General features: G+C 41.7%; 1 protein-coding gene across 2 annotated transcripts in view; it reads right to left on the bottom strand.

Annotated features, from left to right (window-relative positions):
• Positions 1 to 26,958, bottom strand: part of LOC115585603 (uncharacterized) — a 34,507-nt gene that overhangs the window by 2,004 nt on the left and 5,545 nt on the right. Inside the window, exons 2-23 of one of the 2 annotated variants that reach the window (XM_030424095.1) lie at positions 21,725 to 21,922; positions 19,288 to 21,559; positions 18,970 to 19,173; positions 18,766 to 18,886; positions 18,529 to 18,622; positions 18,054 to 18,140; positions 17,483 to 17,599; positions 17,266 to 17,364; positions 16,860 to 17,011; positions 16,274 to 16,412; positions 16,034 to 16,156; positions 15,755 to 15,952; positions 14,563 to 15,239; positions 13,263 to 13,709; positions 11,845 to 12,094; positions 11,517 to 11,606; positions 8,940 to 9,266; positions 8,684 to 8,854; positions 7,860 to 8,037; positions 7,624 to 7,740; positions 5,989 to 6,279; positions 5,497 to 5,732 (exon numbers count right to left, since the gene is read on the bottom strand). In XM_030424095.1, the coding sequence (XP_030279955.1) occupies positions 5,497 to 5,732; positions 5,989 to 6,279; positions 7,624 to 7,740; positions 7,860 to 8,037; positions 8,684 to 8,854; positions 8,940 to 9,266; positions 11,517 to 11,606; positions 11,845 to 12,094; positions 13,263 to 13,709; positions 14,563 to 15,239; positions 15,755 to 15,952; positions 16,034 to 16,156; positions 16,274 to 16,412; positions 16,860 to 17,011; positions 17,266 to 17,364; positions 17,483 to 17,599; positions 18,054 to 18,140; positions 18,529 to 18,622; positions 18,766 to 18,886; positions 18,970 to 19,173; positions 19,288 to 21,559; positions 21,725 to 21,922 (6,588 nt within the window). Of the gene's footprint in view, positions 1 to 5,496; positions 5,733 to 5,988; positions 6,280 to 7,623; positions 7,741 to 7,837; positions 8,038 to 8,683; positions 8,855 to 8,939; positions 9,267 to 11,516; positions 11,607 to 11,844; positions 12,095 to 13,262; positions 13,710 to 14,562; positions 15,240 to 15,754; positions 15,953 to 16,033; positions 16,157 to 16,273; positions 16,413 to 16,859; positions 17,012 to 17,265; positions 17,365 to 17,482; positions 17,600 to 18,053; positions 18,141 to 18,528; positions 18,623 to 18,765; positions 18,887 to 18,969; positions 19,174 to 19,287; positions 21,560 to 21,724; positions 21,923 to 26,958 lie in introns of those variants that run through there. The other variant, XM_030424096.1, reaches the window with a different exon arrangement.

Raw genomic sequence — 26,958 nt, forward strand, 5'->3', positions numbered from 1 at the left:
TAACATATTTTAGTATATTAAATGGCCATAAAACAACTCCGTAGCATACGTACTAGTCTGTATACTGATTCAGGCTTTCATCTTGACACTAACAAACATTCAGATCTTTTTCAAAGATCTTGTTATCAAGAACCTGATTCATTGCTGACTCAGCATTCACACTATTGTTCTTCTCGTTTATTAATATTATTCAAGATTCCGTACATTTTTCGGCACCTATCTACTCCTACAATTTTTTTTTTTAAAGATTTTTTCCGGCATAGACACCTTTATTAAGTAGTAGACAGATAGGAAAGATGGGAGAGAGAGGGGGATGTGACATGCAGCAAAGGACCTCCGGCCGGAATCGAACGGGGGTCGGCTGCGATGTGGCATGCGCTGTAACCACTCGACCACCTGCGCGCCGACTCCTATAAAATTTTGACCGATTGAAACCATTCAACCACCAAAATGTTCAGCTTTTTAAGGACATTAGTGCTATTACTTTTGGCTTTTCTGTTTTTCATACTTTTGGAAATATTCAGCTTTTTCTGCAAAATTTCTCCCATTCATCCTTATGGGGATTTTTTCAAATTTCATTCTACTATAACTTCAGCATACGTTCAGCTATTCAAACCATTCAAATATTCAAATGTTCAGCTTTTCCAGCTCTTTCAACCTTCTGCTTTTCAACTTTTAAATTAACATTGAATCAAATGGGAAAAGCTTCAAATCCTCTTCAAAACTCATCAACTTTCAACCTCTACTTGTTCCTCATACGTTGAACGAGAGACACCATTCAAACTTTAAAAGGTCCTCTTCTGATTTTATAATGGGTGTGTATTGCGTCAGCTAGAGTGCGTGACATCATCGCCAGAGTGAAAGGCCGCTTGAAGAATGGGAGCCAAAATTATCTTCAGCTTGATTTTGATCCCACACCTTTTACTTGACATACACAATATATGCATAGAAATGTAGGAAAACTTGTTGGGTGTCAGCTGGTTGCCTCATTTCAGATGTGGAACTTACAGTTTTGGATTTAGAAGCCTGGGAGCGACACAAACCCAAAACCTTGGTCCATAAGCCGCAATGTTAATTTTGAGCCCAGATTTCTGGCCGAGAGCAGACGGTACCTGATTTGTCTCTCGCTGATGTGTCCTCATTTCTAACTCGACTGAAATGAAAATAACATCAACGTGTTCAGCAAGGTCTCCTGTCACTCAACATACACATTATTCGGCGATTACCATTACGTTTTTTTCAGAAATCGCAGGGGTTTGGGAGGGCTTCTCCTATTCATCCTTATGGGGACAGTTTGATCTGTCTCTCTGTATTTCTCAGCGTGTGTATCTGAAGAATGAGTGTGTATTGCGTGAGCCACAGTGCGTGAAATCATCGCTACAGTGTAGAGCAGCTGGAAAATCTGGAGAAAGAATTCTCTTCAGCTGGATTTGGATCTCATATCTTTTACTTCACATAGACAATGTATCCACCTGTTTCCTCGGGAGCCTATGGGGGCTGCCATGACAGATAACTACTTCCGCCGGCGGTTTTCTGTTTCCGGTTGCCTTGCAACTGCATGATGGCCGCTGCCGCTAAGCTAGCCCTAAACAACTAGCGTTAGGTCATAAGTGCTAAATTGTTTTTAAAATGAGCTCAGGTACAACATGTGCCGTTGTTGGTTGCCACAACAATTAATGAAAATTGAAGTTTTTTTCAGAAATGTCTCGTGTAGTACATGAACAACTTAGACAAACTTGTCCGTGCCCTGCGCCCTACACGCCATGTTGAGGAAGGAGGAATGGAGACAAGCGCGGCTTTGACACTAAAATAAATATTTGGGTTTATGAATATCTTCCACAGAATAGCTGCTGCATGACTTTCCTAACCCGGCAACGTCCGAGCAGCCGCCTATCTCCACGACTTCACTTTCCTTCAGCATTATCCACACTGTATGTTTAGCTTGATTGACACTCTGGCTGGGCGCTACTGCTGCCTTCAGAAATATAAACTCGCTGTGTTTCTTCAACAGTACTTTCCCTATGTTGTTACTGTGCAGGTAGTTGTATGCTTCTGTGCTTTTGTAACTGCGTAATTTTCCGCCGTCAACATCTTCAGAAAATATAAGATAAGCATTAGCCCGACGCTAATGCCGTGCTAATGCTTCATGTCATCTGCCCACTCCGTGAGAACTGACGGGTGAGGCACTGTGAGAACTGTCCTCACGACTTATTAAAACATCTGTACTGTGTATCCACCGCCGATTTTTATCCATTCTGTCGCTTTCTTTGTGTTAAAAGCCGGTTTTTAGAGCGAGCATGACAGCTACGTTAGCATGAACACAGAGGTCGGCCAGTTCAACCGGAAGAGTATAATCGAATATCGCTATGAACCATGGGTAAACTCACAAAGTCAGGAATAAGGTGGATTCATACAAAATGTAGGAAATCTTGTTGGCTTGCTTCATGGTTGCTCATCCTTCAACGTATGTGCGGCCATTTTAACCTCTTCCAGCACTCTTACTCTATGTATTTACTCTATCTATTTAATCTAGTTATTTGATAGACTTCTAAAGTAATAATAAACTGTAGATTTCTAATGAGCCTAAAGGCAAAAAGTTATGGGATTTTTTTTCGGTTGTGCTCCGCTAATTATGAGGGGCCGGTCTAAGCCAAAAATGCCAGGGCCGATTTTTTGTCCCAGTCCAGCCCTGCTTCCAGCCCTCGTACTCTACAACTGTTCATATTTTTTCACCTTTTTAACCTCTTCCAGCCCTCTTACTCTACTGCTTGTCATCCTTTTTAGCCTTTTTTCACAATTTTAACCTCTTCCAGCCCTCTGACTGTACAGCTTTTCATCTTTTTCTCACCTTTTGAAGCTCTTTCAGCCTTTAACTTTTCACCTTTTAGCCTTTTTTCAACATTTTAACCTGTTCCAGCCCTCTTACTCTACAACTGTTCATATTTTTTCACCTTTTTAACCTGTTCCAGCCCTCTTACTCTACAGCTTTTCATATGTTTTCACCATTTTAACAGCTTCCTGCCCTCTTACCCAACAGCTTTTCATCGCTTGCCTCCTTTTTTCACCTATTTAAGCTCTTTCAGCGTATAACTTTTCACCTTTTTAGCCTTCTTTCACCATTTTAACATCTTTACTGCCCTCTTAATCTACAGCTTTTCGCCTTTTTTTTCAACATTCTTATAGCTTTATGCATTTTCGGTAGGATGTTCAGCAGATTTCGGAAATCGCTTCAGCTGTCAGCATTCACACTGTATTTTCGCAGGAAATACACATTTTTCTAGTTAGCGTGAAAGCTGAGTCAGCATTCACACTTTTGTTCTTGTGGAATTTATTAGTGTGACTGCTGAGTCAGCATTCACACTATTGTTCTTCTGGAATTCAAATATCAAAATGTTCAGCTTTTTAAGGACATTAGTGCTATTACTTTTGGCTTTTCTATCTTTCATACTTAATAAAAATAAATATTCAGCTTTTTCTGCAAAATTTTGCCCATTCATCCTTATGGGGATTTTTTCAAATTTCATTCTGCTATAACTTCAGCATACGTTCAGCTATTCAAATCGTTCAAATATTCAAATGTTCAGCTTTTTCAGCTCTTTCAACCTTATGCTTTTCAACTTTTTCAGAAATTCAGCTTTTTCCCCAAAAAAATTAACATTGAATCAAATGGGAAAAGCTTCAAATCCTCTTCTAAACTCATCGACTTTCAACCTCTACTTGTTCCTCATACGTTGAGCGAGAGACACCATTCAAACTTTAAAACAGTCTCAAGACCTTGAACTATTGACGATGTATTCAGTTTTTAAAAATTTTGTACGGTTTTGAAAATATCGCAGTTTTAGTTTTAAGGATTTTTAGCCCGTCTTCTGAGTTTATAATGGGTGTGTATTGCGTCAGCTAGAGTGCGTGACATCATCAACTGCCGCACCCCAGAGTGAGGAGCAGTTCCAGAAACGAGAAAAAAATTCTCTTCAGCTTGATTTGGATCCCATATCTTGTACTTGACATAGACAATATAGGCATATACATGTAGGAAATCTTGTTGGCTTTCAGCTGATGTTCTCATTTCAGCTGTAGGACTTACGGTTTTGGATTTAGAAGCCTGAGAGTGACAAGCACTCCTGAATCTTCCCCATAAGCTGCAATGTTAATTTTGAGCCCAAATTTCTGGAGGATCGCAGACGGTACATGTTTTGTCTCTCGCTCCTGTGCCCTCATTATGCACTCTACAGAAATATAAATGACATGAGTGCGTTCAGCAATGTCTCCTGTAACTCAACATGTAGCATGTTTTGGCAATAACTATTACAGTTTTCTCAAAAATCGCAGGAGTTTGGGAGGCATTTTCCCATTCATTCCTTACAGGGACATTTTCGTCTTTGTTTCTGCTCCTGTTGCAGCATGTCTGCAGCCATTTTAAGCTCTTTCTGCCTTTAACTCTCACCTTTCAGCCTTTTTCCACCTTTTTAACCTCTTTCTGCCCTCTTACTCTACAACTTTTGGGGCTTTTCAGTCTTTTTTCACCTTTTTAAGATCTTTCCGCCCTCTTACTCAACAGCTTTTTAGCCTTTTCAGACATTCCTTTTTTCTGTATTTTCAGCTCCTTCAAACATTCAACTTCATGTTCAGTAATTAAAATGTTCAACTTTTTCAACTCTTTTAGCCCACTTAAGTTTTTCTGCCATGTCAGCTTTTTAAAATATTCTTCGTTCTGCCTTTTCAACTCCTTCAAACATTCCGCTTCATGTTCAGCTATGAAAATGTTAAACTTAGCCCTCCTAAGCTTTTCTGCCTTTTCAGCTTTTTAAAATATAAATTTTGAGTTTGAGCTACAGACACCATTCCAACTTTATAATATATAAATATTTTGGTGATAACCGTTACAGTTTTTTCAAAAATCGCAGGTTTTGGGAGGCATTTTCCCATTCATTCTAATGGGGACATTTTAATTTTTGCTCTGCTCCTGCTCCACCATGTGTGCAGCCATTTAAAGCTTTTTCTGCCTTTAACTTTTCTCCTTTTCAACCATTTTTCACCTCTTCAAGCTCTTTCATCCCTCTTTCTCTACAGCTTTTTAGCCTTTTCAACCTTTATTCATCTTTTTAAGCTCTTAAGCCCTCTTACTCTAGAGCTTTTTAGCCTTTTTAGATATTCATCTTCTGCCTTTTCAACTCCTATAAAAATTCAACTTCATATTCAGCAAGAGAAACTGTTCAGCTATCAAAATGTTCAACTTTGTTAGCCCATTAAACCTATTGCTTTTAAGCCTTTCTGCCTTACCAGCTATTGGAAAATTCTGCTTTTTCTGCAAAATCCCGACCATTCAACCTATAGTTTAATGCATTTTTGGCAGTATGTTCAGCAGATTTCGCTTCAGTCTTCAGCATTCACACTGTATTTTCATAGGAAATGCAAATGTTTCTAGTTGTCTTTAGTTCACACACACAATACATACATAGATTTCACCAGGTCACACTGTTGCGCCTTCACCTGTACCTGAGCGCTAGCCAGATGTGGCGGTTTTGGGGCAACACCTGGTTTCTTCATGGTAACAGCTGGAGAACTGTTTCTCCTCAGGCTGGGGGTCCGACAAAGTGGTGGGCAGGTCTTTGAGCTCTGGGATACCAATGAGGAGGAAGAGTCCACCACTTCCCCTGCAATGGCTGACAGGCAGCTGCGGTCTGTGTTGCTGAAGAGGTTGATACATTCTGTAGACGATTCAGTGCTGTCCACTGAAGCAGAAACACACCAGATAATTTAGAGAAACAATGAAAGGTAAAGTTTGTGAGTTTTACTCGACACACTGTGAAAACATATGCAAGTCAATATACAAAATGGGCGCTAAATATGAACAGATCCTTGGGGAAAAAACAATGTCATACTGTCCATTTGTGATAGATATCAGCCGTAATGCATGCAAAGCTGTCTTCCACTGTGTTGTTCCTGGTGCTACCACCAGATGGCACAAGACTGTAAAAACAAACTCACTCAGAGGATGATGAACTTTCCACTGTTCAAAATTACGATGAAGATGATGACGATGCTGATGAAGATGGTGATTGTTGAGTTCGTTTTCAGTGACAGCCTCAGGGGTGGAGCAGACAGCAGGACTGGTCTCCATCCCCTGCAGCTGATTCCCAGGATAACCAACAGGGGGCAGCGAGCCTCGTCCAGAGGAGGAGGATGATTGGCTGAGGGTGGTGGAGGCGGTGCTGCCAGAGCCAATGGAGTGTGGTCGTGGATATTCTAAGCCCCTGTGTGAACAACACGCCACAGGGACTGACGACAGACATAGATAGATGTCATCATTAAGAACATAATGGGCTCGGTCAGTCAGCAAACAGGGCACAAGCATGACTGTTGCAGTTGTTTATGGAAATGTGTTTTGAGTTTTTTTACATTTAGTTACGCTGTTAGCTAGTTTTGCTTTGTTAATTGTAAAACAAAATGTAAAAAAAAAAAGTGGTCTAAAAATAATGGACAAGTGAAAACAAGACTAAGAGTCTACACCATGCTAGCTGCTCTGTGAGGCTGCATTTTACGCATTAGTGCTTTAAGCTAAATGCTAACCTCAGCAAGCTAACATGCTCATGTTAACGTGCCATATTTAGGAGCTGTAATGTTTGACATGTGTATTATTTTGGTTTAGCATGTTAGCATGCTAGCATTTTGTTATTTTCACAGCTGAGGCTGACAAGAATTTCATTAGCTTTGCAGGAATTCGGCCTTAAAATATTGAACAAATGAGAAATGTAACCTGATGATGGTGCTGGATGAAATGCCAGGGTTTCAACAAAGTTGAAGAATGTCGAGCCAAATTTCATCACAAACAATTCGATTGCTGTTGCAACATTAAGCTCATGGTGGCGCTAGATGAAAAGTCATGGGATCACCAAAGTCAGTAGGATCAATCCCAATGGGGACAATGCAGGTTTGTGCCAATCCATCCTACAGTTGAGTTTAGCCTGGACAAAGGTGGTGGACCAACCTATTGTGACTAGCATGGCTATGAAAAATCAATCTCATCATTAACTAGAGAAAATTCCAACAAATTCCGTAACAAATCAACAATTAGTAATTAGTACAAAGTTACTAATTACTATTACTATTTAGAAATTAAATATAAGGATATATATATATATATAAATTGTCCATTTGATTGCAAAATGCATACAGACTTACATTAGGTCAAAAGTCAAAAGTACATCACTGTAAATCTAGTAGATGCTTTCAATTTAAAGTTTCAGTGAGGGCTTTCACATTTTCCTTTGTTATTTTCTAAAGAAGTGCTTTAGATAATGTGCTCCAGCTAAGGACTTGTCTTCTCTATTGTGTTTTGCTGATTTAATTAAACATTTTTATAAAGCCTGAGAAGCAAGTATATCTCTAATTAATTTGCTGAATAAAATGTTATAAATGACGGCAGAAACATGGTCAGATGAGATCCTGATGTTTCAGTAAATCCTGAAAATTTCCAACCTGTTGATTTATTGAATATCATTAATAAAATGCTACTGGAGTTTAAAACAATCTCAGTGAAGTAGCTCATCTGAAGAAAATATTTCAAACTAAATACACTGCAGCTCTGTCGTAATGATGCGTTTTGTGTGTGAGGCTCCTTACTTCTCCCAGGTGGCCCACAGCTGACGGCTCGGTCACAGATGGCAGCATCACTGTGTTGAATGTCCATGAAAGGTTTGCGGCCCATTCCCATGAACACCCTCTCCTGCATGCGCAGCTCTGTAACATACAGTATATTCACAACATGTTTCTTTAAACCTGTTAAGAACTTTGTAGACTGTACTCTTAGGTGAGTGCGTTATAAAAAATAAGATACACTGTTGTGTTGCTGTTAAGACCTCTACTGTGAGCGGCCTGATCCCACAGAATCTTCTCCAGGTCGGTGGTCCAGGCTTTCTTCACCCCCGTGCTGGAGGCCTTCAGGGTGTAGGTGTCCTCGCTTTTTCTCCTGCGGAACCAGATCTCAAAACACAAACTGCTCACACTGGAGTTGTGGGTCATCCCGATGTCGCTTGTCTGGGAAAAAAAAACCACAGGGACAAAAGAAATAAATAATTAAACTGATGTAAATTATCATATGTGATTGAAAATGTCAGTAACCTCAAATGTACTTTAAATTATGACAGCATTAAAGGTCCCATGTTTTGCTAATGTATTAGGTTTATACTTTATTTGGGTGTCTACTAGAAAATATTTACATACTTTAATGTTCAAAAAACACATAATTTTTCTCATGCTGTCCATTACTGCAGCACCTCTATTTAGCCTCTGTCTGATTGCTCCGTTTTAGTGCTTGTCACTTTAAGGGCCCCCTCCCAAAATGCCCAGTCTGCTCTGACTGGGCAGCTCTCACAGGCCTGAACAGGAAACACCAACAGAATTTCCACGCAAGCTCTGCTGGTGTTTTTGTAGCCACAACCACGCAGGAGGCGTGGCTGAGGGCGGTGTCTGGATAGGTGTGACATCAAAACCTTACAGAAGTTCCAAGGGCTTGTTTAAAGGCACAGTCTCTGAATATGGACTGTGTGTATTTCTCCATGGACTGAGCATTTTGGTATTATCTCTGTATTTATAATAGCACCTTGACCTGCCTAGTAAAAACCAAATCACATTTTCTTCAAAATGGGACCTTTAATACTGCCCGACTTTTAATTGTGCACACCTTGAATGACTGCTTGTAGACATAAACATCATTGCCAATGTCTGTTTTCTTGGTCTTGCTGAAGAGGATGAGATCTTCGAAGAGAAAGATGCGGCGGACACATTTCTTCTTCCTAAAGAAAACTGTGAACTCATCCTGGCGGATCAGTTGGCCCTGCTCTTTTAAATTCACCTGATAGAGCAGAGAAAAGTGCAGCTGTTAACTTCGTTTAACTACTGTGTATCAAGTATACCTACGTCTATCATTCATATCTTACATCACAGTCCTGGATGGCGTCCATGGTGAGCAAATCATTGCCGTGGCGCATCTGAAACCGAACCAGTTCTGCAGCAGCTTGGATCTCAGCTTTCTCACGCTCCCTCTCACCATTCGTCAGATCAGGCACATATGCCGCTGGGCCACACACACTTTGTGCGCAAACACTTGTAGCGTGCAGTGTATCCTGGATCACGTCTTTTGGCCTGTATGAACCAGCCAGAGCCAGAATGTCCTGCAGCAGGAGGCTGTACTTGCTGATCCTCTGGATGGGCCTGAGAAGGTAGGATGAAAGGTCCATCATGTCCCCCAGCTCCTGCTGCTTCCTCTGTGAGGGGCGGGAAAGTCCTGAGGTTAGGTGTGATCACTACTACAGATATTAAAGCTGGAAATGTCAACATGTTTCCATCAAAAAGATTCATTACAGACGATTCAAAGGGAAAAGGTAGGAGTCTGTCAGAGCTTCTTGATCCCCATGACCTCTTTGGTGGGTGCATCTTTACAAAGTTTAGAGCTTCTTTTTAAATTCTAGTCAAGATCATAAAAGATTTCAGGATTTGAATTGAAGGCAAAATGTTACATGCAACACATTCAAAATGGTTGATTTTATGTAAACGTGAAGCCTGTGTTCAAAACCACAAAATCAATCACTAGAGTGTCTGAAGGTTTGTGCTTTTTAGAAGTTCCCACAGTTTAATAAAATGGTAGTGTGTCTACGTCATGGACTACTTGCAGCCAGCAGTCCCACAAAGAAAACACTATTACAGATATTTCTTCTCATTGCAGTGTGAACTATTGACTGTCTGTTATATGGAAGGAAAAAGGGAATGAGGCACACTCTCCAGTGCCATATAGTGTTGCTTCAATGTAGTTCTGGTACAATCGGGTAGAGAAAACAAAGTGTATCTGAAGATGTCAACCTTGAGGAAAAAAAATATGTTATGTAAATTTGAACCTACGGAAGGGAAAAGTTAAGGAGAAGTATTGGGAATATTCATATGCTCAAGTAATGATTAAAGATCAAGACTAAAGATTGAGCTTTAATGAGCAGACATGAATATTAATGTACTGTAAATTACTGTACTTTAAATTTGAAGATATAACCTGATGTGCAACATGGTTTGTTACATCAAAGCTTCTGGAAAAGTGCCACATGTAACTGTTTGGAAAAGGCAGGCACTTCTTTTTTGGGACATTTTCATCTTTATTTTGTTTCACATCTTCACAACAATTCCATATTCATCTTTGAATATGTCCTTACATAGAGTGAACCAATTTTTCAGTTTTCAGTCTTGAGTTTGAGAAAACAAACGAAAAATAGACAAGCGATAAAGGGATGAATATACATTTCTATTTGGTTTTTTTAAACAAAAGAAGAGCGTTTCAGGGTATATAATTTGTTCCAAATTTCCTTTAATTTATGTTCCTGGAACCTCATTGAAAAGGTCATTCTTCCCAAAGATTTCATAGATAATATTGTACCAGCTCTCCATAGATGGGGTGTCTGGCTGGAGCATTTCCTTGTACTTGCTTTACAAGCAAATAACTTAGATTACCAAATAATTGCTTTAACATTTGTAGAACTTGAACATAAAAGGCCAAAAGGCAGTGACTTTTGGACAGGCCCAAAACAAGTGATAGCGGTCAGCTTCCTGGGAGCCAGAATTCCTCCAGCAGCTGGAGCCGCTACAGTAATGAGGTGTAACAAAAAATCTACAAACACTCTTCCAGTCAAACACCCTCCGTGCAACTGAGCTCGATATCCTCCACTGAAATTCACTCCAAACTTCTTCTGAGATACAACTCTTAGTTTCCCTCTCACATTTTTGGTTTATATGGGTGGAGCTTATTAATGTAATCTATTGAAAAGCCCTGTATAGTCTTGAAATTACTTAAAGCCCTGAATCTGTTTTATAGGCACTAATAAGAACCTTCAATACGCTCTTTTCAAATGCCCTTTTACTCTGCAACATAAGGCTGTTTATATGGTGACGTACCTGAAGAGATCTAAAGAAGTCACTATTATTTAATCCGTGTGGGCAGGCACTTCAGGTGAGTGGACAAATCATCTGTCTATCATCTTCATGGCCCAAGAGATCAACAGCACGAGGGCACTGCCGCCAACAGAGTTTGTTTATAGTCTGAAATGAGTACCGAAGCCAGTCGAGAGAAAAGCGAGTTCCATCAAGACACGCCTTCAGTGCTGTTATTTGCTTCTCTTTCAGTGACATACACTCTCCAGTTTTTATATAGCTGATGCTAAAGCAGAATCACAGCTAACTTCTTGAGGAGCCACTTCTTTCACTGGTCGTCACACCTAAACAACAACGTAGCTGCCAGTAGTTCCTTAAAGGATGCTGATTGGTTCAAACACTGTGTTCGGCCACAAGTGTATAGCCTGGCAACATGGATTTGCAAGATCACATACTCCCCTAATCCTGCTGTCTCGCAAGGATTTCCTGAAAATCCAGATTTTTCTTAAGGAAGATGGAGCTTGTGTACTGGCAGCACAGCATCAAAAACTAAATCTTCTACTCATATGTTTCAGTGGAGAGAAAGCCCGGACACATAAACTGACCTTAAAGATGTCGTGGCGGCGGTGAAGGATCAGGGCGTCTGACAGAGGTTTGTTCTTGCTGTACAGAGCGTATAGACCAAAACTGTCACTCTGTGGAAAGTGCACAAGTTAAACCATATTAGAAAATGTATGTTATTCATAAGTCTTTAACTCACAATCATATGAAGTTAGTACAGTTATACAATAATGGTAAAATATACACAATCAGCTAAATACTAAGCCCTAACAATGAAACTTTGAGAATATATGAGAATTTCAAACATTATATACCAAAATGATACAGTATATAAACACATATACTCATTACAGTGCCACAGTGACTGCTCACATGTCTGAGGAAGCAGCGGGCCACCATGGCGGGCTCCCTCTGGCAGGCCTCCAGCTCGGGCAGGAAGTAGTGGCTGTGGAAGTCATAGAGTTTCTCCAGGTTGCCGAAGATGACGCCTCGCTTGCCCCTGAGGTCCTGGGGGATGTCTGGTCTGTCCAGCAGGGGGAGGTAGTGGGTCAGGATGTAGCCCAGCGAGCGGACGTACTCCCTCTCTGTGAACACCAGCTCCTCCAGGACACGCTGCAGCCTCCTGGTGACACAAACAGGACAAATACCAACACAGACTGTTCACTCATCGGAATTAGGCCTATATATTTATAAGCTTCTATTTCATGCACATAACTAATTTCTGCATTTTTTTAAGTCCAAGATTGGTAGTGCACAGTGCTCCACTATGTTACTCTGTTTCTTCCTCCTTGCTTTGCTTCATTTGCTCAATGATGCTGCATTATTTGATTCCCTGTTGTATTGTTATTGCTCGTTGATTTGTTCAACCTGCATCGGCTCTTTGGCCTTTGAATCATGCTTGTAATGAAATTACACAAATATATGACCTTAGGTAAGAAGATAAACCACTGTAGGGCTGCAAGGACAAGAATCATCCAGTCCCTAACTTTACAAATACAGTTAGACCGTGATGATATTTACTAAATCTTTAATGCATCATTATCATCACGTTTACTTTTACGTGTCAGCAGGTGACACAGTCATTTTACAGTCATTTTACTGTCGCAACATGCACTGAAAATAAACATTTCAAGTATGGATGGATTAAGAGAACAATCTTCTGGTCACAGACACACAGACATAGCAGCTCTTCTGCTGTTGCACATATTTAAATGCATTTACTAATAGGTTGTTTATATCTGGCGACACAATACATCTCCAAATGGATCTCAAGCTACCACTTGTAATCAGATTTCACTTCCTCTATAGGGAAATGAACACATGCATTGATAGGACAAATGGATACAATGTTTTCTGCCCGAGGACAGAAATAACTTCATGTATAACATATAATGAATTTTATCTATGGCCAGAAAATTAAGATGTTTTTCATAGACAACACCTCACAAAGTTTATTAAATAAGCAACTGGATTGGATTATATTAAGGATCAGCGATGAGACACATCGATCTCATTATCAGCAGTAAACATAAGGAAGGTGCGTGTCTCGTGGGCCTGTTCAGTAATCCATCCATGTAGAAAAAGAGGAGTGAAGAGAATCAGAAGAAACGATACCTGTCGTACTTCACTGTAAGCTTAGAGACAGAAAAAAGTGCATAGAATCTCATTAAGACTCACAAGATTAGTCAAATTAAAGGCATGTCAGTGAATTTTCTCGTTCAACACATAGAATGTTATTTTGAGAAACAAAATCTGATAATTAAGATGCAAGCAACATGTAGTAAACTTACAAGGCATTGCTGGAACTCTCCTGTGGACTTGCCAAATGAAACCCCCCCTCATATCTCCCAGTGGGCAGGCTGGAGTGTTTGCAGCATAAAGTCCCGTTACCCTCCGCAGCTCCCTGTTCACTCATACATGGGTCCTCTGAGCAGAAGCTCCCATGACGAGAAATCTGGAACTTCTGTGCCTCCTGCAGGATCCGACAAGACGGCTGACCATGGTGGGAGCAGGACGACGGAGATCGAACCTGCTGCTCCGGAGGTGTGGATGGCCTGGCCGTCGCTACTCCTGTGGTGCACGAGTCCTGGCTCACCGACCTCGCTCCAATACCTCGTCCCCATGGAAACCACTGGCAACCGACAGTGTGGGACTGAGACATAGCAGCGGCATCTCGCTCACTCCTCGCTCTGCTGGCCTGTCTCCTCCTCGCCTCTCTTTCTGTTCTCCTTACTGATCTATAAAATGATGAACAGGCACCATACTGCGTCAAAACTCAACTTTTAATCATCTAGAATCAAGAATCAGACTTAAGATAAAGGATACCAAGCCTCTGCTTTGAAAGCCCTTTAAAACCTCTTCAACCCCACTGACTCACTGGTGGGCCATTTAGCACAGTCATGCTTTGTGTCCAAGATTTGTTCCCAACCAATAGATCTTTTAATGGAATTACGGTGGACATCCAAAGATTTCAAAAGGATATCAAATATGTCAAATATGTTTGAGTAAAATGAGCATGAACAATGAGCATTTCCATTTGATGGAACAGTGCAGCCATAAAGTCATCATTTTTTATTCTATTATGATTTAACATTATAAAGCTTCAATGAGGAGCTGGAAAAGTTAATAGAGAATAAACATGGGACACTGTGTGACACTGTGGAATAGAATTATTTGTCCAACCTCAAGAAGTAGTGAAAAGGGAAAACTGTAGATTATTTTCCACCCAGTACTGCTAGTTGCTGCATTTGTTTGAATGTATTACCTACTTTAGCAAAGTGATTTATGTATTTTATGTACAATAATCATTCAAGTAAAAAAGTGTCTGTAATAGAAAACAGCAGCAGTTAATCAAATAAACATCAAAGCCTAACCTCTCTCTCTCTCTCTCTCCCCCCCCCTTTTTTTCTTTCTCTTCCTTTTAATCATATAAATGTATATGTATGGACAAACACTATGAACATTTTATATCTGTGCAGGTAATTCACTTTTTACGTATAAACTGTGTTTTCTGGATGGGTGATTCTGAGAAGACATGTTCAAAATAACAGAAAATGCATCAACGCTGTGAAGTAGTGAAGTATTAATTACCTGTCAGGTGACTGTGTAGTGACCTTTGACCCCGAGCTGGTTCCAGCATCAATGCGATCCTCGGGTTTAACAGCTGCACTTGTTATATTTGCACGTTCACTGCCCAGGATAGGCCTTCTCTTCCCTAAGTCCACCTCTCCTGACATGATGCCCTCCCACTTCGGGTGCCGAGGCCCGGGTGTCGATTGTACCACCAGACTCTGGCCACCAGGGGTTACTGTCTGAACGTTAGTGCTCACCACGTCAACATAATGCTGATCACACCAGATATTAGAATCTGGTTGTTGGTGGAAAACCTCATCCAAGTCCTGCAACCTCTCCTGAAGCTGCTGTCTGGCCTCCTGACATCTCAGCCAGGCTACGTTCCAGACACGCATCCCCCTGGAGCCCCGCAGGGCGCTAGCCTGGGCCTTCACCTCCTGAAATCTCTCTGGGCTGAACTGGAGGAACCTGTCTTGGAAAGTCTGGAGGATGGAGCTGTCCTCGCCAGACAATAAAACACTGGTACTGGTTGGACCTGGGCCATGTGCAGTGCTTGGTCCACACTCTTTGTTTTGGTGCTGTTTCGGCTGAGCGTTTGTTTGATTGACAGGTGTCTGGTCATGGTCTTGCACTGAGTGGATTCCGGCATGACTCTGGTCCAGGTACTCAGTGCATTCACTGGCCAGAGCTGTAGCCTGTTTGATTAAAGATGTATGATTACGCATTAGAATCTTTTTTTCATGTTCTTTATTTCTTCAAAGGAAAGTTACTCAACTCAAGCAGAAGTACTGTCAACTGAGTCAAATGTGACTCAATTAGCAGTAAGAAAGCATCAACTACTACTCAAGAAAAAACATTAAAGTTGTCCGGGTGTAATTTTTCTATCGATTCATTGCAAAAAAGTTTAAAAAGAGAAACCATTTAAGTCACATACCAGCATATTGGTCAGTTTTTCGGTTATGCAGTGAAAAAACTTAAATCAGTAAGTCATGGTTTGATTTTTTTCATTATTGCTGCATTCCTTAAAAATAAAAAATAAAAAAAATATATATTTGCAACATGAAATTGCACAGAATTATAATTGGATGAACAACCAAAGAGACTGAATTTTGGCCTCAAACCGGGCCAAACAAGCGTTTCTACATGATAAGAGCACCAGCTGCATACATGTCTTGATTACTTGAATCTTGAATGTTGATTTTAAACCAACCTGCTCACAAAAATCACACACGTTAACCATGATCTGCAGCTCCCTGCCGCAGGCCTCTGCTCTGCACAGAAAGTCCTCCAGGCCCGACTTGAAGGTACAGACTAGAGACCCGAACACCTCTGACTCTGGGTAGGAAAGCCCACTCTGTTGAAGTCGCTCCGCCTCTGACACTAACGTCATGGCATGGTGCCTCCGGTCCTGGACGGAGAGAGAGACTCAGACAGAGAAACACAAACACACAGCTGCAAAACAAAAAGAAGAAAAATAACATAGACTCACATTCGCATCAATAAGGAAACCAGTGAAGCTGTTGAGGATCTGCTCCATTCTGTCCCCAGAGTCCTCGACTGATTCAGCCTCCATCAGGTGGCGCTCTCCCTCTACATTAAACCACTGCTGCATCTGCAGGGACAGGATGCAGAACAATGGTGGATTTGATAGTATGAGCATGTACATATAGAGGGATATTTAGTATTCATCTTTTCATCAGAAAACTGATGGTAAACTATTTAAATGCACCTGCATGAAGTGTCCCTCCATCTCTCTGAGTTGCAGCAGATACTCCAGATGTTCCAGTGACAAGTTTGATCTCTGCACGAGGACGTGAGCCTGCTCCTCCACTTGGTTGTACAGGCTGGTCACAGAATCCACCGCATCACTGAAAAGGTGGATATGGTTTGAAAAACACAGTGAGGTCCTTACATTACCTGGGAAAAAACTGAGGCACAGAAATATTTACCTCTGCACAAAGTCAGTTGTTACGGCTTCGTTTTAATTTCAAAACAGTAAGAATATGATAGCCTGTCTTCATCTCTAGGAGAAAAAGGGTACCGTTGGAATATTTCTTTTTCTGTCCTGTGTATCTATAATCACCTGCTACTGCTTCATCACAAAATGAGCCTGAAAGTGAGCTGCAGCTGCGCAGTATCTGAATTTTTTTGGTGTGATGTTTGGCAGGAATATGTTCAGGTGGTTTATTTTTTAGCAGCAAGAACATTCAGTCTCTGGGTATCAGAGGTCATGTAAATAAATGTACTCTCAAAAAGTCTGTTGAGCCAATAGCTGGGTTGTTGTGTACATAAAGCAGGTGAGAAGTTCTGTTTACCTGAGGTCTTCACACTGGGGGTATTTGAGGTCACTCTCCTTCCTCAGCCTTGCAAGGATGGCCCCGCCCTCCCTCTGCAGGTTGACCAATCGGCTGTCCTCCAGTACATCCCTCATCAGAGTCCTCTGGTCCATCATGCACTGCTGCACAGTCTGTTACACAAAAATACATTATAAAATGACCAAGTGATACAATAATATATTAACAACGTTGTTGATATGACTTTGCTGCTATTTTTTATTGGTTGCATTCTTTAAGTCTTCTGTATTGCAACAGGAGCTATTATCCTCATAAAACACACTGTATGAGCTGTACTATCACTGTAGACAGAGCGACATAACTCAGGATAAACCCAGCTTTCAAGGCCCAGCTAAGAAACAGCAGTCAAACGACAACATTAAGGTACCTGCAAAGTGTCCGTCCTCTGGGGCTCCTCTAACTTACTGATGGCTCTCAGAAGGAGGCTGGACGCCTCATGAAGATCAGACATAAAGGGAAAGAGTTTCTGGAGAATGAAAAATGCGGACACAATTAATCACTACCAATGAAAAAACAACTGGTACACAACAATATTAGAGTGAAGAGAAAGAGAGCGAGGTAATGTATTGATGTGACTGTCTCACCTGGTGCAGCTCAGCCCAGTCACAGTGGCTCTGAGACAGCGTGCCGTCCAGACGGGAGCTCAGCTGGTTCACCTCCACCAGTTTGACCAAGGCTTTCATGGATGTCACCACTTCAGTCTGCTTAGAGGTAACAAGTGTATAGTTATACATTTTTCTACAATGCTGTATATTAACTTTTAATTGTAAAGGAATTATTTTCCTATACATTATATAATATCCACTAAAACTGCTTTCCCAAGGACAATGAACAACCAAGTGTATTTCCAAAGTGAGCACATTTTGTCTGACAGCGGTACAAAAAGCAACTTTAAGTGACCACAATGACCTCTTAAATGTCCACTTAGGATGGTCACTGTGACTGTCAGGTTCACGTGGTAATCTGTGGGTTCTCAGGATACAGTATTAGACTGGACTGGAAGTGATGAGCCAAACAGCCAACATTGCCTTCATAATGTCTAAAAGAGGTCAATGACACCTACTCAGATTAATGAACCTTTCAGGGAACCAAACAGAGGGGTTTCTCCATACGCTGTGTGTTACAATAACGATTGTAAAGGGTGAATGATCTGACCTGGACTCCGGGACACCTCTCTGGCCGAGGGCTGCTGTCCTTGTCCACCAGCAGCACGAAACTGTTGGCTGCATGAGGAATCTGCTCCTGCAACAGTTTAACAGTCTTTAAATCCTACTGAACTACAACTATGTGTAAACTGGACTGATACAGTATCTACGTTAGAAAACACTTGCAAATACGAACTTATTTATCCAAACATTCATTTAATAAAAAAAACCCTCTTGAATATTCCTGAACAAGTGAAGGAATAAAAATTTTTTCACATTGCATATCAACAACAAATCAAACATCTGGATATGGTGTTTATGCTGTGGAGCTGATAGTCAGCATCGGCACTGACATTTCACTCAGCGTTTATCGCCTGTGAACGCAGCGCTCCACAGCGCTCCACAGCACTTCAGCACTGATTAAATAACCCAAACAACAGTCAACTCTGTTCTGCTGTAGTCAGCTGTTACGCAGAAGTTCTAACCTGAAATGTCATCAAGGCTTTGTAGAGCTGCGGTTGAGGATTTGTCTTCTTGGCATCGAAAATGAGCGTCAACCCAGCTTCTCTGATTTCTCTCCTAGACATAGAGATAAAAAAGAAAGTCCGCACAGTGACCACAAAGATGCTGAAACTTCCTTCCAGTATGACTTTAAATTCACAGTTTGCCTGTTTCAAGTCTGGTGAATTCATTCATCCCCTGACATGGCATATGGATGTTACCTGGTGATAGAGTGAAAGTAGAGCAGCATCCTGAAGAGCTCCTGACTTGTTACAGCCGAACTCCATCCCTGGTGGTCTCCATAGAGCTCAACTATTGCCCTGCCTGTCCTGTCTCTGCCACCTGAAGGAAAGATCAGTCAAACCATTAAGCATTATTTTCATTTAAATTATTATAAACAAATACTTATAAATAGACTTACGTACCTGTGAGAGATCCAACTCCTAGATAGAGGGGGTGGGCTCTGGGGTCTGGGGATCCCAGAGGAAGGTGGTCCGGTCTGGGACGAGTAGAAGTGGGCTGGGAGATCCTCTGCGGCTCTGCTGCTGGAGGTGGATTAGTCTGTGATGGGTTTTCCGTCTCATGGCCAGTTCTGCTGGTTATGGATGAACCGACAGGCTGAGCACCATCTGTGAAAAGTGGATGGATTTTGCTGTAGTAAAGCTGAGGAAGACTGACTTCTGTCTGGTTGTCAACAGTGATGAAATGAAGGTAAAACATGAAACAAGAAAGTCCCTCTGTACCTGGGATGGCCATCTTCCTCCTGTTGATCTTGGGTGAAACCAGTCGAAAGGCGGTGCTGTTTTTACATTTGACCACATGCAGCTGAGGGATCTCTGCACAGGGGTTAGTGTTTTCTCTCCTCCTCACATTTTGACCTTCAACAATCACCAGCTCACACTTCTCTGAGGTGTCCACCACGGCTGTGGACAGGGAGGAACATCTTCCATCTGACATGGATTCTCGTCTGTTCTGTGGTGCTGAATGAGACCTGGAAAAGTTTTGACTCACTCCCATGGAACTGGATCTGTTTTGTAGCCTTTCATGAGGCTTGAGGGTTGCGTTTATTGCTGAAAATTCACCTGAACTAAATGGTAATCCGTGGTGTTTGACAGGGATCTCATGTGACTGTTGAGGATGATTCAAACTTGACAAAGCTCTATCAGCATTTATCCTTGTTCCTGCTGCTAAATGTTTCCCATTCACATTAGGTAAATTGCCATCATTTTTGGCAGAGTAGGCCTCCCTTGGTTCCCTAAATGGCAGTGTTTTCCATTCAGCTGTCTTTTGTGGTTGCCCACCAGATTTTAAAACACTGTTTGCTCTGTAATCCATACAGGGGGCGGTGTTCATATCTCCTGGTTTCCAATATGGAACAGTGTTCTTTTCTCCGGACTCCTTACAGATGGCTCCACTGACAGAAGGGAGAGACTCGTGTTGCATCCTAGGATCCAACCACGTTTCTTGAACATTACACCATGGATCCCCTGTTTCTGTCTCTGGTTGTCTGTCATCACACTGGGAGAAATCTCCATCTTCCTCCACGACAGCCAACATGTTCCCCCTCTCTTTGTCCTGTCCGAAAGGGACAGGGTTTTCTATAGCAGCCTGGTACGAGTCCCTGTAACGACACCTCAACTCCTGAGCTCTGGAAACCTTCCCGCCTTGTCTTCTCCTCATACATGGGGTGCAGGGTTTCTCTGAGAACCGAACTGTGCGGATACACTGAGAAGGTTCGAAGGAGTCGGGGTGAGAGAGATGGGATTGGGAATGGTGGAGAGCTGATGGAGGTACGGCTTCTGCAGACATGTTGGGCCTGAACGATCCAGAAGCCTCTGGTGTAGAATGACTTTGCATTTGTGGTTTTGTTGCTAACTGCACATGTGCTTGTGGCTGTGCCTGAGGTGGTATCTGTGTGTTGGGATGTCTTTGTGTTTGCCTGTGTGACTCCACTTGTGTGTGTGGTAGCATTTGTGCTTGTCTGTGCGGATGTCTTTGCTTTTGTGGGTCGACTTGTGCGTGTGTCTGCAGTTGACTGTCTAATTTCTGCTGTTCCTCACGTACTGACTGAGCTCTACCAAAAAGCATAGTTGCCTGCAGAATATCAATATATTCCCCTTCTGCAACAACGTGGTCAGCAGATCCACTACTGCTTGTATCTCTATTTAGTTTATCCTGCTCTATATTTTCAGTTACTTTGCATGTATCTCCACTTGCAGGTGTGCATGTAACTGCAACATTGCTTGTTTTCAAAGCTGTGTCTGTCCCAGCAATGCAGCTGTCCCATGTATTAGGGGACACCCAGCCTATAGGCTTAGGCTCCGTTTCAGTCTCTTTCACTTTGACCAGTCTAGATGAAGAGGCAGCTCTGGTATCCACCAGGCAGAGCGACACAGCAATGCCGTGCTTGGCTGGACATATTCTGGTCTCCACAGAAAAGGCAGAGGGATGTGAAGATGTTAAAATTGAATTTTTAATAGTGACAGGATACTGTTTTGGTGCAGATTCCTTTGGAGGAGAAGGAGAAAAAAAGCGATTTGATGAAGAGTGAGAAAGAGGTGGAGGATGAGGAAGCGGAGGTGGTAAAGGAGGATTTGCAGGAGGAGCAGAGGCCATGCTACTCCAAGCACTCGTAGGCACATCCACAAACTCAGGCAAGGCCACCCGTTCCCATGGTAACCTCAGCACGCCCTGCTCAGTAGCAAGCAGGCATTGGCTGAGAGGCGTTCCATGTCGGCCCTGGTTGATCTCCTCTAACCAGTCACGGCTGAATATACAAGGATAGGAGGTCTCAGGGACTGGGGTCTCCTCAACTACCTCCAATCTAAGGCCCTCCTCTTCCAGGAGGCTGCAGACCACGATGCGAGCCGATTGGTCACAGAACGGGGCCACCTGCAGGTAGAAGTCACCAGGCTGAAGTAGCAGCGGATCGATGGGTGCGAGGTGGACCACAACTTGGTCACGCAAACACAGAGGCCAGCCCTCACACAGGAACAGCACATCAGAGTACTGAGCCTAAAGGTGGACAAGGACAAAGACAGGTTGATGAGAAGAATATATTAGAATATATCATTATAGAATATTTCTAATGATATGATATTAATTCCAGCAAAAACATCTTAGAGTTAGTTTGTGGTGAATGTTTTTCTCTGTCAACCTAAACACAAGGCAGTGACTTACACATGCAGCCTGCTGCACAGTGTCTAAAATGTGCTTGGCTGGGACCAGAAAGTCCAGCAGGCACCGCAGAGCATCTCCCTGATAACGACTATCAATGATTTGGAAGAGCTGACTGAGAAGAGTGGGGGCGGTGGCCTCGAAGGGCGGGTACAGCACCGACAGCAGGTTCTGGATCGACCCTTCCAAAGAATCAAGGTTCTGGAAACACAAGAGAGAGAAAGCTGAGGTTTAGGAAAAAGACTAAGGATTAGTTCATGTCCCTCTACCTATTCAGACTTTCAACTATCCAACTATGCAATGAAAGAAGGTGATATGAACAAAAGTGATGCAGCATTTTATTCTCATTTCTACATAATCAAGCAATATAATTACCTCGGTAAGTCGTTTGCTTTTTGAATGAAATATTTCTGCTGAATCACAATTAGGTGTCACACCGCGGTGAGGGATGTCCTGTCTTGGTTTTTTTTGTCTTGTGAATTTCATGTTTTATTTTGAAAAGTAACTCTCCTCTCGTTTCAGGTCACTTGCCCTTCCTCTTGTGTCACCGGTCTGGCGTCTTCCCTGATCCCTGATTGTTTCCACCTGTGCTCCCTCCCCTCATGTGTATATAGTCTTTGTCTTCCCCTGTCTTCGTTGCCAGAGTATTTCGTTCGTTTCGTCGAGTACGTCCAGCCTATCTCACAGCATGGATCATAGCCTTGTATTTTCGATAAAGTTAAGTATTGTCAAGTTTTGTTTTTTGCATATAGTTTTCCTCTGTGGTAGAGTGATTTTGAGTTGGATACCTTTTGGTCAGAATTTTGTTTCGTTGTTAGTTTAGTTTCATAGCGTTTGCTTTTCCTCCTGTTGGAGTGTTTTCCGTTCTTTAAAATTTCTCAGCCTTATTTAGAGTAGACAAATTTTCATAGCCTGTGTGCCTTCCTCCTTCGGGAGCGACTTTTAGTTTGAGTAATTTTTATAAACTTCTAGTTTCTTAAGATCAGTGTAGTTATCTCCTTTTTCTCCTACGGGAGCATCTTTTGTTCTTGTTGTTTTGTTTTTTTTTGTGTGGTCCGTTGGACCTATAGTGTTCACAGCCTGTTCTGTTATCACTCTGTCTACAGAGGAACTGTATTAAAAAATAAAGCCTGTCTGTACTACTGCCTTCCTGCATCTGAGTCCTCAGTTTCTGCCAAGCCTGACATTAGGAGTGCAAGTGACAGATCAGCTGCTTTCAATAATTATTACTACTGATCAGAAGTAGGGAGTAATGTACAAATATTTTGTTACTGTACTTACTGTAAGTAGATTTTTCCAGTGTCTGTATTTTACTTAACTATAAATTTTTTGACCACTTTTGACATTCATTTTAACAAAATATCTGGACTTTCTACTACTTATAATTTCAAAACAGGCACTTAAGTTCTAATGCATTAAAGGGAATTATTCATTATTTACAATTTGCTTCTCCACATACCACCTTCAACCTATTTCAACCTATCAGTGCAAATACTGCATGGACAGAAAGATGGCCGGTAGAAACATCTTTCATACTTTTTACTGTCATACCTTGAGGAAACTTCATAGCTTCTACTTTCTTACTTTCACTTAAGTAAAGAATCTGAGTCAGAACTTTTTACTTTTACCTTTGTGTCTGTTCAAAGTATCTGTATTTCTACGTGAGGAAAGAATGTGTGCACTTTTGCCACCTCGGTTCCATTGCTTTAAAGGAATACTGAAAACTGTCTCTCACAAATTCCAGTAAACCAAGGAAAAGTCTTCAGATTGCTTGGTTTTGTCCGGCAACATTCTTGAGATCTTGGGATATTTAATTCACAATGATATGACGCAAAATAAAAGCACAGAGTTTGACAGGTCGAAATGTGACATTTATGTGAACTATGAATGTCAACAAAACCATTTACAGTAATTCACTGTGATGCTACACAACAGGAGACCCAGAGACAATCACATTCTCACAGTAAATTACACAGACGTTGTCCTCAACCTCATAACCCGCTGAGAGAATAACCAAACACAAACACTCGCCATTAAACATATAGCGAGCCGGCCTGACAGCAAACATCCAGTAAACACAGAGCGTGATGGCTGGTCTCAAGGCTAGCTAGACTCCTGGTTTATGGTTTCACATTCCCTTTGACCTGAACTTATGGCCCGCTACCCACTTTTAGGCCCTGCTTTATTTAGCACAGCAAAGGCCACGGCAGTAGACCTTCGTGGTTATTGTACATACAGGCATGGCTGAGGCTCCACAGGGAGATATATGGCATCAGGAAGGGTGATGTGTGAATGCTGCTGCCCTGTTTTTCCCCTCAGGCATGTAGTTCAGTGTCATTTACTGCATGAGATTACATTGTCCCGGTCAGTGTGGGAGCGAGAAACAGAAAGGACAGATGCTTCTTAAAATTCTCCTGAAGGGAATCAAATTAATCACTTTCAGACTTGGAAATATTGCATTTATTATGACTATTATTATGATTACAAAAATACAATTATTCACTTACTCGCGTAGAGTTAGGGGCAGTACACCCCAGAACCAAAAATACATATTTTCCCCCACAATAGATATGCCTGCCTTCTCTCAAATATAATGGAACTACGCGGCACTCGGCTGGTGGTGTTCAAAGCGCTAAAGAAATACAAACTTTAAGATTTGAAAAACTCAAAAGCAATGTCTCTTTCTAAAAGTTACAACCCGGATACTGAAGATGATGAACTGACCATGTTGTGAGCAGTTTCGCATCAGAACACATTCCTTCCACGTCATTACACAGCTGAAAGCGAGCATTTACTCATGGACAAAAGGCTAGCTACCTAAGTTAATGGATCTAGGGAGTGTTGCAGTTCAATCCAACGTGGACACATTTGTGTTTACATTGAGCCCCCAGGAAGAGCACAAGGCACTGAAGCCAACTTTTGTAGAGGCCAAACTGTTTAATTACAACATCACGGCCTGCACTGGGACAAAAAATACTTCAAATATGCTTTTAACTTATATAACGCATTATGACCCCCCCAAATTAAGCAAGCCTCTCATCCATGAGTAGATATATGTTTCCTTCTGTGTGGTGGTACAATTATTCAGTGTAGTACGGTAGAGAGAAAATAGCTCCAACATGAAACTGCTCACATGTTCCGTGGATTATCTTAAGTAAGTGGGTCAGGTTTTCTTGAAAGAAAAATCGCTGTTGAGTTTGAGTTGTATTTTTTTTGGGTTGCTTTGAGAACCATAAGCCGACTGCCATCCAGCTCTATTATATTAGAGAGAGGGCAGACATATTTACTGATGATATCTTCAGAACTCAGCAACTCAAACCAAAACAATCTGGATGGATAAAAAGGCAAAAATTGACAATAGGATATGAAAAATATGCAATTTTGATGATAATATGGGTGGACTGTCTGTTTAAATGAGAAGATCAATACCAACCTCACATCTGTTCATCAAAATCATTCCCAGCTGTGGTGATAAAGAAAGAACAACATGGATGTAGGGAGATTCAAACAGAGGAGGGTGTGTTAGGGTGTGTTGAGTTATGTGACCTCTAACTAACGCTGGCTCACAGCCTCTCCAGCCCTGTTATCTGCTGTGCATCTCACTCTCTCCACCTTTGAAAAGGAAAAAATGTGCACTCTTTGTCTTTAAAATGCCTGTATAACAAGTGGACTTCATATATATGTATGTTTGTTGTTTCTTATATATCTGCTTCCGCCTGTTTCCATGTTTTCCTCTCAAGTAACAATCGTCATCCACCCTCTCTGTCCTGTCCCCTGACGGTATGATCTAAAAATGCTGGACTCTCAGGCCCCACAGCTCCAGAAACAACAGTGTGACTCAGAGCTTTCTGGTCAGTCCTACCCCTCCCCACTGGGACAAAACAGTGATGGAGGATGAGGATGGTGGCAGGCTCTGAAGCACGATGTGTACTGTAAGCAAATTCAGCTTCACAGCTCATAAAACTTTAATGAAATGCTTTCCCATCCTGAAGACAATGAGCACCTGCTTCATCAACTCTTAAATTATGTTAGTGAGTGTTTGCTCTCAGTTGGAAGTGAGGGAGTGCAGACATTTAAATGAATGTGACCTTAAGAAGAAAACTAAACAGTGATGTTGGGTTCGGCCCCCTGGCAACGATGATAAATGAATAAACATGAAAAGGAGAGAAAGCCTTTGGAGTGCTTATGAAATGAGAGTGAAACTTAAGTCGGAGTGTTTTAACACTGCTGGTAATATGAGTCAAGACACATCAGCAGCTTACAGGAACACATGCACAGGCTGACTTGCTGTTTATTTGTCTCCAGTATGCGGTGTATGAGTGAGCTGTACGGGCCTGCCTGTCTGCCCGGGACTGTTGCTGCAGATTCACACGGCTCTATATAAACACTTGGCCACTGAAAGAAACGTTGACGCTCACATTACTGTGGATAAGATGTCCCAGAGCGCGAGCTGAGAACAGTTTGAATACCTCCATCTAGTATCATTATGAAACAGAAATAGTCTTTGCACATTCCTGATTTCAGGCAGGTTCCTGGCTGGAAGAGCACAAAACAGTTAACAATGAAGAAAAGGAAAGCACGCACGATGACTTAATACATTCCTGTGGGATATTAATCCCCCCATGTCTTCAACTGTGACATTACATTTCTAGGATGTTTTTGGGGTATTTCGCATTTCATTTAGAGAGTGACAGGAAATGTGCGAAGAGAGGGAGGTGATGACATGCTGATCTGAACTGAGGTTGAGGATTTAAAAAAAAAAACTTGGTAGACATCTTAGATTGCTAAAGTAAGCCACGGTGATGACCCCGACCATGCCATTACTTTTCCAAAACGTATTCATTTAAGTCCTGGTAAAAGATATGGGCAGACAGAAAGAATAAAGACCTTCATTTTTTATTTATAAGAGACATACTTCAAGGAGACTTTTGATGCTTTTTCATTTTTTCCTTTCCTTCAGCATTTGATACAGGTTCTTGTGCTTGTGAAAGATCTTATGAGAAAACCAATGTGTTCTTTGAGCATCAAAGTACAAAAACCAAGAATAACTAACTTCAACAGCACAGTCATTTTGTCTCTACTCCTGCTTATTCACACAACTACAGTACCTCCCCTCAGAGTCATATGAAGTATCCTCACAAATATTCAGTTTGTGTAATGTTATGAATATTATGTATACAAGTTGCCTGAGAAATATGTGAAGCACAATAAGCACAACTGATGTAATTTGGCCGAAC

This window comes from Sparus aurata, chromosome 7, assembly GCF_900880675.1.
Source record: "Sparus aurata chromosome 7, fSpaAur1.1, whole genome shotgun sequence".
Classification (NCBI taxonomy): domain Eukaryota; kingdom Metazoa; phylum Chordata; class Actinopteri; order Spariformes; family Sparidae; genus Sparus; species Sparus aurata.